Source organism: Anopheles bellator, chromosome 1, assembly GCF_943735745.2.
Source record: "Anopheles bellator chromosome 1, idAnoBellAS_SP24_06.2, whole genome shotgun sequence".
NCBI classification, from domain to species: domain Eukaryota; kingdom Metazoa; phylum Arthropoda; class Insecta; order Diptera; family Culicidae; genus Anopheles; species Anopheles bellator.
Window position 1 is genome coordinate 24,607,314 of NC_071285.1, and position 16,667 is coordinate 24,623,980.

The 16,667-nt window shown below is 44.0% G+C and overlaps 1 protein-coding gene across 1 annotated transcript in view; it reads right to left on the reverse strand.

The window, feature by feature from the left end:
- Nucleotides 1-16,667, reverse strand: part of LOC131216550 (exostosin-1) — a 59,500-nt gene that overhangs the window by 13,217 nt on the left and 29,616 nt on the right. Inside the window, exon 2 of the mRNA XM_058211066.1 lies at nt 13,909-14,061. Coding sequence (XP_058067049.1) covers nt 13,909-14,061 — 153 coding nt within the window. The remainder of the gene's footprint in view (nt 1-13,908; nt 14,062-16,667) is intronic.

Here is a 16,667-nt window from a genome sequence, read left to right on the forward strand (position 1 = left end):
GAAAACACTTAAATATTGCCACCAAAAGGCGCTTTAATCTGTTCGCCGTGACGACGATTTAGTTTTCCAAAGCCACACCAGTTAGTGAAGGTGCGCCACCTCCGACATTCCGCAACACTCGGAACGTACGGCTAGAGAGACAAAAAGTAATCACACCAACACCTCGTATTTCTTGGCCGTTTTTTGCCGTGGGGGTTGCCTTAAATTTGTGAGGCCCACACAAGCACCGTGACCAAACTGTGAAGCGGATTAGCCAAGCCGCTGCCGGTGGGGATAAGAAAAAGTATTCTGCATAGTTATAAAACCGGGTGGCCAACTTAAACGAAAGCCCCCAAACCGAGCGTCAACCGGGCGCGCTGCTGTCTGTAGGCTTATATTCTGGTTCACCGAACCGCTTCATGAGAGGCTGTGGCGTGGTGTGATGGCTGGCCAACCACTCCACTCTTGGTGCCGTTGCTCGGACTCCATTTTCCCGACGCTTTTTTATAGGTATGCTCCTTATTTTGCCTTTCCGCCCCATCGAGACAAAGAACGAACATTTGCACATCGGCGACGGACAGAACGGTATGTGCGCCGTGTTGCGTATGCATCTCTATTCCAGCCATTCTTTTGCGGTGTGCGACATGGTAACGCTTTGCTACCGCCAGCACCTTCGGTACGTACACGTCTGGGAGTTGGGTTTGACCGGCAAACCAGTGGAGGTTAGGGACCCCGCCCCGGTGATGGGCGGATGCAGTTTCACCTACGGCACGGTCGGTCGGGAGAGGTTGCCGAAACCCGGTGCCGGCGCCATAAACACAAAATATCAACCGTAGCTTCTCCGAGGGTCGAGTGTTTGCGAAGCTAAACACATTTCACGGGGCACACTGCAGCAGCCTGGGGTTGATCTCTGCCAACGATACGAGGCTGAGGTTAAAGTGAGGATATGATGTTACCACCACAGACGCCGGCACCCGGTGTCCTGCTCCCGCGGGACGGAATATGGTGAAACCACTGTAGAGGGAGCGATTGTTTAAAAACGAGATGCCAAATGGTAGCATAAATGACGCCCCGGGGGGTGAAGCATTACCCGCTCGCAGCTCTTTTGGGCCCTTTTCCTCGGGGTTCTCGTGGCTGATAAAGTGTGAATGCCACTTTGACACATGCACCGATGGTGATCACATCGAGTAACTAATTTCCCTTCGTTGGCGTTTTACTTACGAAGCTGACTGGGTTCTACAAGAGATTTATAACACATTTCGGAACTACGCACTAGAGTGTGCTCTGCTAAAATCGATTTAATCAGTTGCGAGATGAAGCTTTTCACGACCCGACGCGATGTAAGATTTGTTTAAAAAGTCCGTTAGCGGTAGCCAGTTTGTATTAACTAGTTGGTCAATGGATTCAAAGGAAAATTTTGTCAAACCCACGTTACTGGGTTTTGTGACATAAAAAATTTGTTGAGAACACCGAGCACTTAGCAGTACACTGACCGTCTCTAACAATCACCGTTGTAACCGTTGAACGGCCAAAATTCTTATATGACATTTAGTTTCAACGCTTTTTAGATACACACTTTTTAATATACTGTCCGACTGAACGACTCTTCTTCATCAGACCCCAATGACGTACAGTTGAATCATCTTTTCGAAGTATCAAGAGTCGTATTTTGAACCATTTGTTCCGGAAAATCTAGCGAAAGCTGCAGCAATTCGAAATGTCATTTTGTCAGTGGCATTTTAGGCTTTTTCTGTGAAGTCGCGTCATTGCGAGTTTTGTCATCACACCAAACGCTGTGATTACCACTTTTGCCTATTAACGCTATTATTTAAAGTTGAGCTTCAACTGATTTGATTTTTTGTTTTTTGACCAACTTTTTGTCAACTTTATTTTGAAAATGATTCAATGAATATGATCTAAAGGCTCGTCAGTGTTCGGGTTGGCTCTCAATACGGCTCTGTCCGTTCTAATAGTAGTAATAAAGGCTTTTGTAGGAATTTCATTTAGTATTTTACCTAAAGTGTAACATTCCTAGGCTTCGACACAAAACATACCGAAGTTATTATCTTGAACAGTGCATCTTGATAGAGAGCATTAATTTATAAAAATAGATATGGTCTCGAATAAATTCTAAAAATGGTTTCTTTTCGAAACTACTCAAGTTCCTCCGTAAGACTTGTTCCATCTTTCTGCGAGACACTTTGTTCGGGACGATCCGGGCGACGACCACAAAAACCGAACATGAAAAATGTACCCCGGTAACGTTCGGTTGGCCGAAAAATGGGATTTGCAATCCGCGTTCCCATTTCCCGGACGCCTTGGGAAGAAAGCAAACCCAGAAGACATCTGGGTTGGCAGAACATCGAACTCCGCCCGACGACGACGACGACGGTGGTTAATGCTTTCCGCTCGTCCGAATGCAGCGCGTAATCTTATTCATGATTGCCGACGCCGCTTGCAGGTTGAAGGTAAAATTCCTCCTGATCTGTGGCAGGTATTAGAATGAAAAATTCATTTGACATCCCGATGTGACAAAGTTGTGCCGGTTCTCTGCTCCGACCTCCTGTTTTCTGCTTTCTGGTAAGCGAAAGTTAGCGCCAGCGTGCAACTTTGCCGCCACCGCCGCTGGAGGAGTTCTAGTTTGCCGTTAGCCCAGCTCAGGAAAGAAAGGGAAAGAAACTTACGCGATCGGGCGGCAAGAAATCGGAAGAAACCACAGTCCGCTGGGGAAACGATTTTCATTCATTCGCCCAAACTGACGTTCGAAAAGAATTTCAAACATACCCCATTACGCAACCCGAACGGCGGACCTTTCGAACTCGAACCTCCAAAGGTTGCGCGCGGCTGATTGGCAGGCGAATCGTTTGTCAGAAATGTCCCGAAACGCCCGAGAGAAGCGGAAATCGAATCGAGGGCTCGTGCTGCGTGTGGTTCGGTGTGGTTTAGTGGAGCACATTGGCCACCCCGATAGAGGACAGAGGCACACCAGTACTAAATGAGAATTCTGCGGAGCTCCTCCTGATGGGCGCTTTTAAGATTATAGTGGAAAAAAGGAACGAACTATACTTTGGATTGGATCAATGTAGATGTTTATCTAAAACTAACACCAAGCTCCTTCTGCATCTATTAAATAATCTCGATAACAAAACTAGGAGCAAAGGCTGAATTTAAACATCTTTTCAAGACTGTATCGAGCCATTCATCCGGCTGCCGTTGTTCGATGTTTTATTTTAGATGTTTATTAAAGCACACCATTCTGTCGTGCTTTTGACCATATTGAGAAATTTTTGAATGGTAACCAAATTCTGACAGATTTGATTTAAACAATCTGGATAACGTTGATGGGCACATTGTGCCCATCTTGCTGTGATTCGATCGTACGAGGGCTGACTTATATGAACCTTGGCCGTTCAACTGTGACAGCCGTTCAGAAACAGAACAGAGAACAGTTGGACAGTATCAGTGAGCATGAGTGAAAATAAAAGGTTCAACAACTAAACTACGAGTTTACAATGGCTGGAGATGAAGGATATAATAAGGGTTCGAAAGGAGAAATTTCAGCCTATGATTTTGAACACAGTGGCATAGATAGTGAACATATAGTGAACAAAAACAATCTTAAAAAACACAGAGAAAGTTTTGTGAAATTGATGAGTGTGATGCTGTAAAACACCTTAGGTATCAGGCGCGATATGCTTGATTCCGCTTTCGACTTGAAATTGTTGCCCTAAATCCAGTACTGCTACTTTAATAATTATCGATGTCACAGTTTGGGCTTGGCGGCTGACAAAAAAAAACTGAGAACACAAAAGCTACACAAAATGCTCTACGGCCTACGGCCGATTGCTAAAGGGCAAAAATGGCTGAGAAGAAATGCTAAATAACTTACATGCTTATCAATAAAAGAATAGTAGCAAGGTTATACCAGCGCTGGCTTTTGTGCTGGTTTAACTATTTATGCTCCAACGGGACTACACTAGAGAACGGTCCCAGTTTGTTCGGCTCGCCGTAAAAACCTTAGCTGCCGGGTGGCCCCCTTCGCAGCGCGATGTCTTTAATCATTTGGCTATTATTTGGTATATTTGTGTTGTTAACACCTCATCAAACAAATACTACTCTCGCCTATTGTACTCCGCCAAGACATGCGACGTTGCCGCACACACAGAGATCCACAGCACACGACACGCGGCGGATTAGCCCCCCACAAAATGTATAGCTTTTCTAAAAACATGCGAAAAAAGGCACGAAAGACGAAAACGCAAATTTCATGCTAGAGCATCCAATCCGCATCAAGTGCCTATAACTTATGCTGATGGCAGCTAAATTTCGTGCCATAAACATGAACCTACTTCAAAACGCCGGTGAACGGAGCCACCTCGCAGCACCGAGATCCTTTACCGCTGATTTTGCGGGCCGCTCCGGAGCAAGCGGGACTACTTATTTACTTCGGGCTAACGCGACAGTAAATTGCTTCACCACCCGCACAACACACATGCTGCTGCTGCTGCTGTCCTATGCAAACGCCTTCGACCAACGACAAAAAAAATACAACCACCGAGACTCCACACGCACGGCACGGGGGGCGCTAGCTTACATAAAACTTCCATTGTTTCAAATTATGTCCGATGGGTAAGGAGAAGGCCTCTGTTTTGCATAAAAAGGGACAGGTTCCAGAGTACATCCATCTCGACATTTTACTATCCTCGAGCAGTAGCAGCAGCAGCAACACCAAAGGGTCCTTTTCTCGGAGACCCTTAGAAAGTCGTTTCTTTTCCGTACGTTCCTTTCACAATCTCTCACTTTCTCGTTGTTCCACAGCATGGAAGTCTACTGTCTGCTTGTGCTAAGATTTGATGTGGGGTTTCGGGTCCATGAAAAAAGACGATGATTTTAAAACAAATATTCCCCGCGACACACGGAGTCACCCTTTACTAAGGCATCGATTTCTTATTTTGAGCTTTTAGAGTTTTCGGAACATAACACCCGAAATGTCGGTTATATTTTTCGACACGGAAAAGTGCTACCAGGGGCCAAAAGTAGCGAGACTTTGACAACTATTGACATCAGTTTTGTTCTCCAAAATGTATAAGGCATCCTTTTTCAAGCTTTCGATAAGTAGTAGTCTAATAAGTTTAAGTTCACCACCAGTTGCTAGACGTCAGCAATTATTGCACTCCTCGAAACTTGGGGATGGCCCTTAACACCTTTTTTCGATTCGGCCATCTGAATCTCCTGTATCTGTATAAAGTCGAAAATGGCTATGAAAGGATCATTTTACGAAGACATTCCAGCGATTCAAGCGGCTGTAGATCTACGGACACATAAACACGCATAACGTTTTAATCAGTCATCCGATTTGAATGAAATGGAATGCATTTCAAAGAGGAAGAAAGTGCCTTTCTAACTATACTAATAAATTATAAGGCCGGGTTTTATGTTATAACATATTCGTTTTTTTTAAAAAGAGATACTGTGTCAACGGAGTGATCATTTGACCTTACTGGATGAGGCACATATGATCTTTCTAAATGGCAATCACTGATCTTAAATCACTGATTTCAATGAGACCATAAAAATCTAACTGCGGTGACAGACGATGCGTAACGTAATTTTTTTGACATTACAGATTAATGTCAAACTGCTGCGCTTCTGTCAAAGGCGTAAACAGTTCCGCATTACAAATTAATTTTACGCTAGTTTTTACGCTTCGTGAGGCCTCCCAGTATGATTTTAATCGTCGCGTCTATGAATTAATCGAAGGTTTCCCAGCACCCGTTCCTCTTTAAACATTTTATTCCTTTCAACTAGGTAGAAATAGGTTTGGTTTTTCGGTAGAACCTGCTCTCTGAAAGCTTGTTTTCTGCAACATTGTTTCTTTTCTGTGGTTGACTGTCAGACACTTTAAAATTAGAAAAATCCACTTTAGCTTGAACCTTTCAGTCCAAATTAACTTTGAAATTCCTGGCATTTTTTAACCTCGTAATAAAAGGAAACCATCGAGAGAAAGCGATTCTGGCAGACCGTGGCGAGAATGCGCAATCCGAACCTGGGGTAGTTTCGGTTTTGTTTCGATTTTGGATACCGCCCGGGGTAGTCGTCTGGAGGAGGTTTCCTGTGTCCTTCCTTGTTTTTTTTTTCTTGCATAGCAGAAGCCTTAGGTTGTGTTTTATGGTTGTCCCGAGATGGTCTCACATTCGGACCATCCACAAATTCTTCAAAGAGCGCGCGCGAGGAACGCAAAACCCGAATGGAAATTGATGACCACAGAGAAGCGGACGAAAAATGCGAGACGATAGTAATAAGGAGCATGAATCGGGTGCGCCGGCCAGAACCGGGACTGGACCCGGATCCGGAAACCGGATACAATATTTTTCCTGCGGCAGGATATTTCATCTAAAGCTCATTTGGATGTCCCGCGCCCCACGACGAGAACGTTTCGTCGTCGTTTCCCAACGTTGGCCCCGGGAAAATCGGGGACACTGAGGGCCAACGCTGCCGGAAATCGTATCGCGTATCGCTCGTGCACCCGTGCTCTTCCCTCTAAACGAGTGACATCATTTGCTCCATTAGAAAGCATGAAGAATCTGTCGGTGCCTTCCCCGAACACGGAGGCTAAGCATAAATGGCTACCAAAAAAACGAGAACCGTGGCTGGAAAAGCGCGCGGTTCTTCGCGAAAAGACGAACAGCATACTTGCCATTGTGTGGCCTGGCCCTCGATCCCGCCCCTCGTTACGGGATGGGCCACGGTGTCGTTGGCGCGGGCAACGATGAAATCACTTTTGGATTTCTTCAAATAATCGTTAAACTTCGATTGGTATGGCACGGTGCGCGATTGCCAAGACACGATATCGCCGCCGCGACGAAGGCAAACGAACGAACCGCTCTCGGGCGTTGGCTTGTATCGTAAAATTTGTTTGAGACGACAGATTTGGATCTCGTTACACACTAGTACAGGCTAAACGGGTGCAGATTTCTTCATTTCGCAACGAGGTTCGGTTGCGATGTTCCGAGAATGCCACACCTTGAGCAATACGATTCTCGCGGCATGGTTTAGGGTTCTAGATTGGAACTCTTGTTCAAATCTAGTTTCTATGGCAGGGCAGCACTTGCTAGTAGGATTTGGGAGTTTTGAAATTTTTATTTTAGTTGCAGAAACTATTGAAAGCGTGGCTTCCGAAACAGGTGTGAATTGGAATAGGAAGTGTTACGAAATAAGGCAGCGATAAGCCAAAAATATCGAGAACAAGGGGAAAAATAACCGAATTGGTAACCGAAGTACTCATTCGGTTACATTTTAAATGTTTTACGTGAATACAAATGAAATACATTTTAAATACATGTATTTAATTTTTTTTTGTTTTTTACCATTACAGTCGTCATGGTTATACTTTTTATGGTCGTTTGTTCGATTTTTATGAATTTTTGTAAAAACTGTATATAAAATCAAGTCGGTGAACTTTTACAGTTACAGAAGCTTGGGCCGAAACGGGCGTGATATTGCAGATGTGGTTTGCTATTATGATAATTGGGTGAAGACTGTTGACCCTGCGCTTTTAAACAAAAGCCCAACAAGAGTTTTACCGTAAAACACATAAATGTAAAACGTGGGTTAGGCGGCGGTTATGGTTAGATGCCATGTTTGTTGTTCGTAAAAATAAAGCCGCATCAAGTTGTCCAAACAATCGATGGCGGTAAAAAGCGTGACACGATTTTATGACCGTGTCTAGCCAATGAAGGGCAATGTCTGGCTTTCGAGCCGGGCCGGGCATAAGGAAAGCCCGAAAGCACTACGGACCGAACGAAAGTGGCGTTCCAAATGGAACTATTCAATAAAATGCCATGGAATAAATTCAGTAGACAAAGGCTAGAGCCAGCAAAGGATTCCGTGCCGTAGGTCGAACCTTTTCACGTTCTTCGTTTCCTTAAAATTGTCCTACAACACATGGGAACACACGTGAGATGAATATGGGTTTTCCTGTTCCCTTTCATCAATCCGAAGAACGAAAAATTCATTAGTGGCCACACAGACACACACGTGCGCGCACGTCAGCAGAATGGAAAAGCCAACTAACTAACAGAAACGGAAAAGCACTACACGAACGATCAGCGTCGGTCGAGGACCGACCGGGGTACTATCTTTTTCGTTCCGGTGTAAAGCAAGGCCATAAATTATGCAGTCCAACCAACCATTTCAGTGAAACAAAAAAAAACAGGAAAAAAGGAAAGCACCGCCGTATCGCAGGTCGTCTTTCCGGACGCCACCACACCGCCACCTTTGCCTGGCGGGCCCCACGCGTCGTAGTTCGGAGCCCATGCCATTAAAATTCGGTCGGCAAAAAACCTTCCACAGCCGTCGAAGAACCGTGGGCTTCGGGGAAAGAAAAATTACTCGACGAAATAAGGAATGTCTCATTTTGGGACTCCTTCTCTTCGAACTACCTTCCGGCAGCCGGACATCGAAACCAGGCGAGCTGATAGGTGTGTTTGCTTCCTTTATCCGCCATTGCGATCGCCCCAACACTAGTGGTGGCAAGTTGAAAGTCAAATAGTAGTGTGTATGTGTGTGTGGGGGGGGGAAGGGGGGGGGGGGGGGGGGGTAACGAAACAGGCTATAAAGGAGAAAAGTTCCTCTGTTAAAGTATTCATTTTTGTCACCCTAAACGATATTATCGCCATCACCGAGGAAGCTGCATAGAAACAGAATCATCGTAAGGTTGATCAAAACGGACTAAAGAGCCGTCCAGGTGTAGAGATATTAGGCAACCTGAGGCTCTGATTTGAGAAACATCCTGATCATGCGAACAAAAGACTTTATAAATCTGAAAATCACAACTAATATAATATTATTAACACTCAACATTTTGAGCATTTTGCAACACAACAAGCATTTTTAGTTTTCTTACTATACTCAATAAGGAGAACAATCTAATACGTTTGTAGTTTATTTTGGCACAGTTTAAAGTCTAAAAAAACCGATTGTTAGTGAATCAATCAAATGCAAAAAAGTGACTTAATGATAAGCGATATTCAGACAGATTACAAAAATCGATATGTTCAAATCAGTAGACAATTTTGTCACGACGCAGTCTCTGTTATGTTCAAGATGGATTTGAGCTAATGGTTCAGGTTTTGATTCGCAAATATTAACCAACAAGGCATTTCATGGAACCACAGACAAGGACAATACAAATTGTAGAATGTGAAATCTTTTGAAATTTTGTTTTCAACAGAAAAAGGTTCAAGTTAAAATTTTGCACGTTCAGTATGGAGAGCATTTCCCATTTCTTGATGCACCAAAAACATCTTTGGTGAAAATATTTAAAAAAAATAAACAAAAAAAAACCCAAAATAGAATCATGACATGGTTTTCAACAAATAATATTCCAACCACGATAGCACCGCCACAACATTTGTTATCAACCGGCGCCATGCACAGGATGCGAATTTTCAATCGACCCTTTCACTCGGTAAAAAAATAAAACCACATAATTAAATAAATGCTTCATTTCGAAGCCACATAATCCGCTTCTTCGGCGGTGCCCGCGAAAATATCGCCCCTCAAACGGTTGAAAAGATAAGAAAACTTTGTTCCTCGCGCGAAAAGAAAAGTGAGTACGATTTCGCAAGGCGCAAGAACCCGTGACGAGATCCCAGCCTCTAGGCCCAACTGGCTTCGACTCATTAAAATTGGCTCCCATCACCGTTCGTAGCCACCGCGCCAAAGCGTGCGCGCCGGAGATTTAATCAAAAATTTAATTTTAACCCCGTGCACTCCGCTCAGCACGACCTACATATGCGCGCCCAGCCTTTCCCAGCCACTGTCCCACTTTTTTCCAGACCAGTCCAACCCGTGGTGCTCCGGGTGCCGGTACCTGGAAATTCCGGACAATTCGCGGTGCGTGGCTTTTGGGGCTTTCGCGTCCACCCGCTTGTTTATAAGGAAATTCTTATCCGAGCAAAGCGATTCAATTAAATTGTTGGGGAAATTAAATTCAGGATTGAAACCACCATCAGCCGTTGCGGGGCCGTTGTGTTGGGCCGTGCTGTGATTACCGCGAGCTCAACGGCCGTTCTGGAGACCATTTACTTTGTACACACAAATTGTGTTAGGCTCGTTTGAATTAAAGAAGAAATAAGGTATTTAACGAAAACCCGCACGAACAGCTTGGGTGCGATCCGGTTTGTCATGAGACCACGTTCGATTGACCGCCCCATCGTTATGCGCGAGACGGATTCTACCGTTAACTTCTGCGGAAAATTCCAACTCCAAACAGCCACGATTGCTATCTAATATAATGGCATTCAAAAGCTTTGGAAAATCCTTCCCCATAACCTTTCACCAAAGCTTCCCCGGCGGCCAGCTTCCTCAACTGCCTAGACACAATGCAAAGCGCGAACTGGGCCGATGTTTTCGACGAAAAGCGATTCCATTTCTTTGTTTCTGAGAAGAGGAGGAAGACGCACGAAAGTAGCTGCCACGATAACGGATTGTCGTTTGGCAGCGAGCTTTAAAATGATCAAAGGAGCTTGGGGGTTTTGGCAGTGCCCTTGATGTTTGACAAGGGTATTAATCTCTCTCATTCTCAGCCCTCCGCCATTAGGCAGATGATGTCAATTTTGGGCGGTTACGTTTGACAATACATTTTTGACAAAACATTTTATTCATGGGGCAATATTTCTCATTTGATGTAAACTGTTTCGCTGGCAAACCAGACTGATTGTCCCTAGTGTATGCTACTAAAAAAAGTTGCGTCGATGGCTACCCGGGAACAGTCAACATGAAGTACACCTTATGAAAATCATGATCAGTTTAGTGATTAGATTAGTTTATTGCTTGATAATAAATTAAATTTGTGATACTGAGACGATCGTTTTGGCTTCCTAAACAAAGGGTTGATACTTCGTAACTAATACTGATGCAACATTCAAACTTTGGGGTTCGATTCCAGTGAGTTGAAGAATTGGGCCGAATTGACAAAGTCCACCGATTCCTTAAGCACTTTCACTGTGGGTTTCACTGTGGGAATTTCACAGCTAAGTCAGTACGCTTCTTTTTTGGACTAAATCTCTCTATGTTTCTTTCTATGTTTGGCGACAATTTGTCAACATCTTCTCGATTAGTTGTTTGTTGAATAAAATGATGCAAACGTTAAAACTATAAAATATTTTAAAATGTTTCGCAGCGGGCAACAGTTACAAACTGTTTTAAGAAATTATTCCAAGAGATCGGAAAGGGAGCCCTCGAAAGCGTTAAAATTATTGAGCTGCGTAACGCATACGGGGTTAGTGCAAACAGTACGAGGACTTTTGAATTTTCTGGAGGACAATTCAAGGAATCTGTGAATCCGGCGTGCGCAATTGTTTGGGCCTTCATGTTGCGGTAGTCGTGCTTTCTACCCTTATCCGCAATTATCACCATTTTGAAATTAGTTTGAGAACGGACTACTCGCTCGAACGGGGGTACATTCGAAATGTTGACCATGGCTAATGGTGCAGCGAGCTTAAGCCGAAGCAACGTTTATCGGAATACAAAAAAGTTCCAGGAAGGCCGAGAAGTTCTGAGGACGCCTGAGGAGCATATCGGACGTCCGAGCTCATCAAGAACAGACGAAAACATTCAAGAAGTGTGGGAAAATAGTGTTCACTAATTGTTGAACGGCCATTAGGGAAGTTGCTAAGGACCTGATACGTATCGATTGGTTCGTGGGAATGGATTTTTACCAATGATTTGGATCAAACAAAAAGTTATGGGCATTTTGAATTGAGTCCCAAAAATGTCTCAATAAAACACTAATCAAAAAATCTTTAAAAACGTCTTAAAAATTCTAAAGTCTTAGCGTAACCGAGACTGCTCTACAACTCCTCGAAAATGAATCGATGATAAGCAACAAAAACCTTAATAGCTACGGTTTCCGTTAACGTTGTTCCCAAAAATTCTTTCCATTTCTTTTGAGTGCCAATATCCAGGTATTAGTATCAAGACGTAGCCAGCAGCTTTTATTTTCATCCGAAGCTGAATCGAGTTTCTAACGAATTTGTAACAAACGGTGCTCGGTGCAGTAACGACCGAAAACTTATTGCTCGCCGAGCACAGCCCAGATTTCCAATCCAGCGTGTGGAAGAGCACCCAGTGGCGTGAAACCACACAATGCACGATGCTTATGCGCGTGGCGCTAGTCCCATCAATTTTCCCGCATAAACATAAAAAATAAAATCTCACGAGCAGAAAGAAGTTTGTCATATTTAAATCGCACCCGGAAGCGATCCGAGATCCGGATCGTAAATCGTTCTCCGTAACATCACCCACGGGACACTCGGTTGCCTCTGCTGGCGCTGCTAGTACACCACCACCGGTTGGCTCACCAGAGTACCGCAAGGCGCGTTCGATTGTCTTGCAACATTTACGAGATTGAAAACGGCGCCATAGGGCGCCCACCCTTTCTCGGTTGAGATTGAGGTGGTGGCCGCTACTGGGAGCTCCAGTTGCCGTCGAAAGCAAGTGCGATGCATTGTGACACTTTTCCACGCTCCGGGCCCCCAACACTTCGGCCAGCCATCGCCTACACCACCGCGAGCGCAACACAGAAGAGCACAGAATGTCTCAAGAAGACCGAAGAACGCGGAACGCGGTAAACCCATCCTGATATATTTTCTGACATATCATAAGGATATTGGTGCTGCTGGTGCTACACAACCTGCAGCTGGGGCCTTTATATTGTTTGCAAACCCTTGTGGCTATCGGCTCGGTGCTGTACTCGTCGTCGTCAGCAGGAACATGACGATAATCGAATGTTGGAGGCCAGAGCACGAACCCTTCGCGAACGAGAGTGGTTTACACACTTGGGTTCAGAAAAAAACACCACTTTTCGGCGATCCGGCTAGTGTCCGAGTATAAACTGCAGTCGCCAACAGAGAAAAACTCCACTCCTCGAGATGGACACAACTGCGGCGTGTAAAAGTATACATTTTGTTTGTTTGAATTCGATTTCGAAGTCCGGGAATTTGAAGCATCTCAGGACGGCAGCTGGCTGTCTCTACGATTCACGTTTCATCGATCGCGCAATACGGTAGAGTGTAATGTCATTTTCTGACGTTGATGGCCTATAACATAGACATGTGATAGGTCCAAGTCGTAGCACATATGCTACGAAACGATGACCGTTAGTACTACTGTGAGTGAAACATGACGGGAATGCGTTCTCTACCATCTTAATGCGGTTTGGTAGAGGCACTTCACTGAAGGCTTTTTGTAACATTCTTAATGTATCTGTTTTGTTGATTTTTTCTTCAAAACCTTACATTCTGAACACAAAAAGTATAACTATTTCTCAAACCCAAACGTAGTAAATAAAATGTAGCAATATTCGAGAGGCAATCCTAGGAAATAGGAAAGGATAGGGTTCTAGAATAAGAAAAAAATATTTCTGCCGTCCGTAATATAGAAATCAAATAAAAAATTTAAAATTCCGGTCATTTTTTATCCCAAGTAGTATCACGGAGATAAAACCAAAAAAAAACAAATGTTAAAATGAGAATAATTGAAAAAATTTAAGTTACAAGGAAAAATATTACTAAAAATTCACGAATATTCAACAAACAAAGCGGTCAATCAACGATAGCTCATTTCTTTGTTTCAGTCTCAGCGGAAGCGTCAGTTTAACAACGTTTTCCAATATTAATTGGAGCGGTCGAAGAACTTTATCGAACTTAGAGTAAGTAGAGTTAGAAAAAGGAGAGTAAGATAAGAGGGAGGCAAACACTTTTCCGTTTCAAGTAGCGGCAGCCGCGCCAGCCAAGAGTTCCTCAGAAAGCATTGTAATGAGATGAAATCATCTCGCCAGGAGCAGCAGCGTGACCGAAAGCAGGTTAAAGGAGTTCACGGGTAGGACGGCAGCACAGGGATGGCAGGTTGGCAGTGTACACTCACCTATCATACTCTCGATTATCTTCGTCGCACCGAGCATCCTGCAGCTCGCGCCAGCTCTTCCCATGCTTGCACGTCGTGACCAGCACTAAATCTCGAGCATTGTGTAAATGGAACAATGAGTTACGTGTTTCCGAACCAATTCCGTGAACGTATCTGCGGGCGAAAGAAAGAGAGAGAAAGAAAGAGTCCCGGAAAACCGGAAAAAGGATTCGTTAGTGAAAACGCAGCGAAATGGAACGAAGTGGCGCCCAGCGCCCGAGACTGTGCCCAGAGTGGTGGAAAAATCATCATCAACCCTGCCCTGCGTTGCGCTACTGCTCTTTGATTGAAGAACTTTCCCTGTTGATGTTTCTTATCGAAACGGCAAAATCGGCTTGCGTTGCCTTCGGAAACGATGGGCGAGGCGGACGGAGAGCGAAGGAACACGGAAGCGAAGTGGTCTCATCCCGATCGTGTTCCATTTTCGATCACGCCAAAAGCCAGAATGCTCCCCGAACAAATTACAATTGTTGCAGTTCCGGCGAAGCAGTGTAAGCGATTGGCAGCGAAACTACAAAGTGATCAGAAGGGTCTAGGACTTATCTAATAAAGGATCTTGTGCAGTGAACGAATGGCATGTCTTACAGTGTACATGGCAGACTGATTGGCAAACGTGAACTTTGGAATAAGACATAAAACGGAAAAGTAAAATGTAATAAATGAAAAGTATAAAATAATATATCAAAACTAACATAAACACACATAAAAAATATTGTCGAGAAGCACTTTACCGTTAAACTATACATGTATTGTTCTCGTAAAGCCCCCAAGAGAAGACGCAATAAAAAACATAATTACAAAACAGAACTAAAGAAGAACTCTAAGAGAAGAAAATCAGCTAACAGAATAAAAGGACTAGAACAACACTCGAATATAAAGCATACCGTGTAATATAAAAGTTAACAATTAAAAACCAAAATAAAATCGATATAAACCACAGCAAAATGAGCGACGGACGCCGCAAAGACAAAAAAACTATAATAATCTGAATAATCAACACCGCAAACACTCGCACCATGCATTATTTGCATCTCAAACACCCAATGAACGCGTCATTATTCAATTGGCTGATATCTTCAGGCAATTATCCAGGCGTAACATGGTTCAATTATCATTCGGAAACGCAAAACACGCTAATAAGTTTATCGTGTACGGTTTTGGGGCGGTTTTGTGGCAACCGATTCTGGGTACCAACACCATCATCGGGTTATGTTAATCGATATTCATGTTTTTGGAGTGGGTGAGATTTCTGCACCGGGTGCCTTCCCGTTCCGTTACCTGTACAGCAACCCACTTATTACACGCAGGATACTCGTAACGATGAGTCTGCCCCTAATAATCTGGTCCCTCTTTAAGGTTACACCTCCATTCGTGGGATCTACTAATAAAGTTCTAACTCTATTCATAGGCCTCCCCGGCCGGAGCCGTGTTACCTGTACCAAGAGGCAATTGCCGAGGTTATCAGACAAAGGTGGCTCACGCCGATGATGCCGAGCCTAAATGGCGCCGTTAAGTTTTATGTTACCATCCTATATTGCCCATTTTTCCTACGCCGAAAATCGCTTCGCAACGCCGAGGATAGCAAGCGGATCAATCTAAATTTACTTCAGCCCGCTCGTTTGGCACGTTGGGCTGCTCGACTAGGGCTCGAAAATTTGTTAACGAACAGATCCGGAAAGTTTTATCCGGTTAGTTCTAGTTTTCCGTAACGACATACTTAAAGCCATCCTGCTTGTTGCTCTCGCAACGGATAAGGCACTGAATCGCTTGTTCCGCAAATAGGTAAAAGTCCCCTCTCCATCCTATCATTTCATTACTGTCAAAGGTGACAAAGTCCTATCTGGATATTTTTGCGATATAATAATCGTAGCTTCATGTGGTTGGTTATTCGATGGCTAAAAATTGCCGTTTATTTTTCAGACTGAGAAAGGTGACTATCACGATGATGTGACTTTGGCTGTAAAACGATCTGTGTTTGATTAATCATAAAAAAAAATCCTGAACCACTTTAATTCCCAACCAGCTGCAACCGCATGTCGGAAGCAATAAACGCCATTAATTTGGAACATTATAGAATTAGCCATTTAAAAAAAATTAAATCAATTACTTTGACAATGGCAAACAGCACAAAGCAGACAGCTTCACTGTGTTTGCTCGCTTGCCAAATTCCAATAAACGGATAAACGGTAAAAATAATTCACATTCCTTGCCAAATAAGAGCAACCTGTTTCCGTCATTCGACTCGGAGGAAAGCTCGTTCCCGTGCGAAATTGTCGTGCGGAGTAAGTACGTACCGAATTAAATGTACTTAATTTAACCTTCGGCTTTAAAGACTGTAATTTACGGCCTCTGTAGCCCCGGTTGAACACTGCATCTTGCACACGCTAATTCCTTTACTGGCACCTTCTGTATGCCTTGATATCGGTTTCAGTTCGGAACATAACCACACGACGCGCCGGTTTGGCACACGCGACTAAACCCGCGCCACTCGTAGTGCGGAATGTCTGGAGTTAGTAGCAAAAAAGAAACCGGAATGTGGAGAATGCAGGCCTTCGAAACGAAGTGGGGCAAACGGGTGTGCTGGCTATAGCGGTTCATATTTTCCCACTAACACTTTGATTCAATTCCACCAAACACGAAATGCTAAATACAGCTTTTAGCTTAAAAAACGCCACCATTAATTGCAGGCTAACTCACGTGGGTCACAGCTCGAGCCCCAG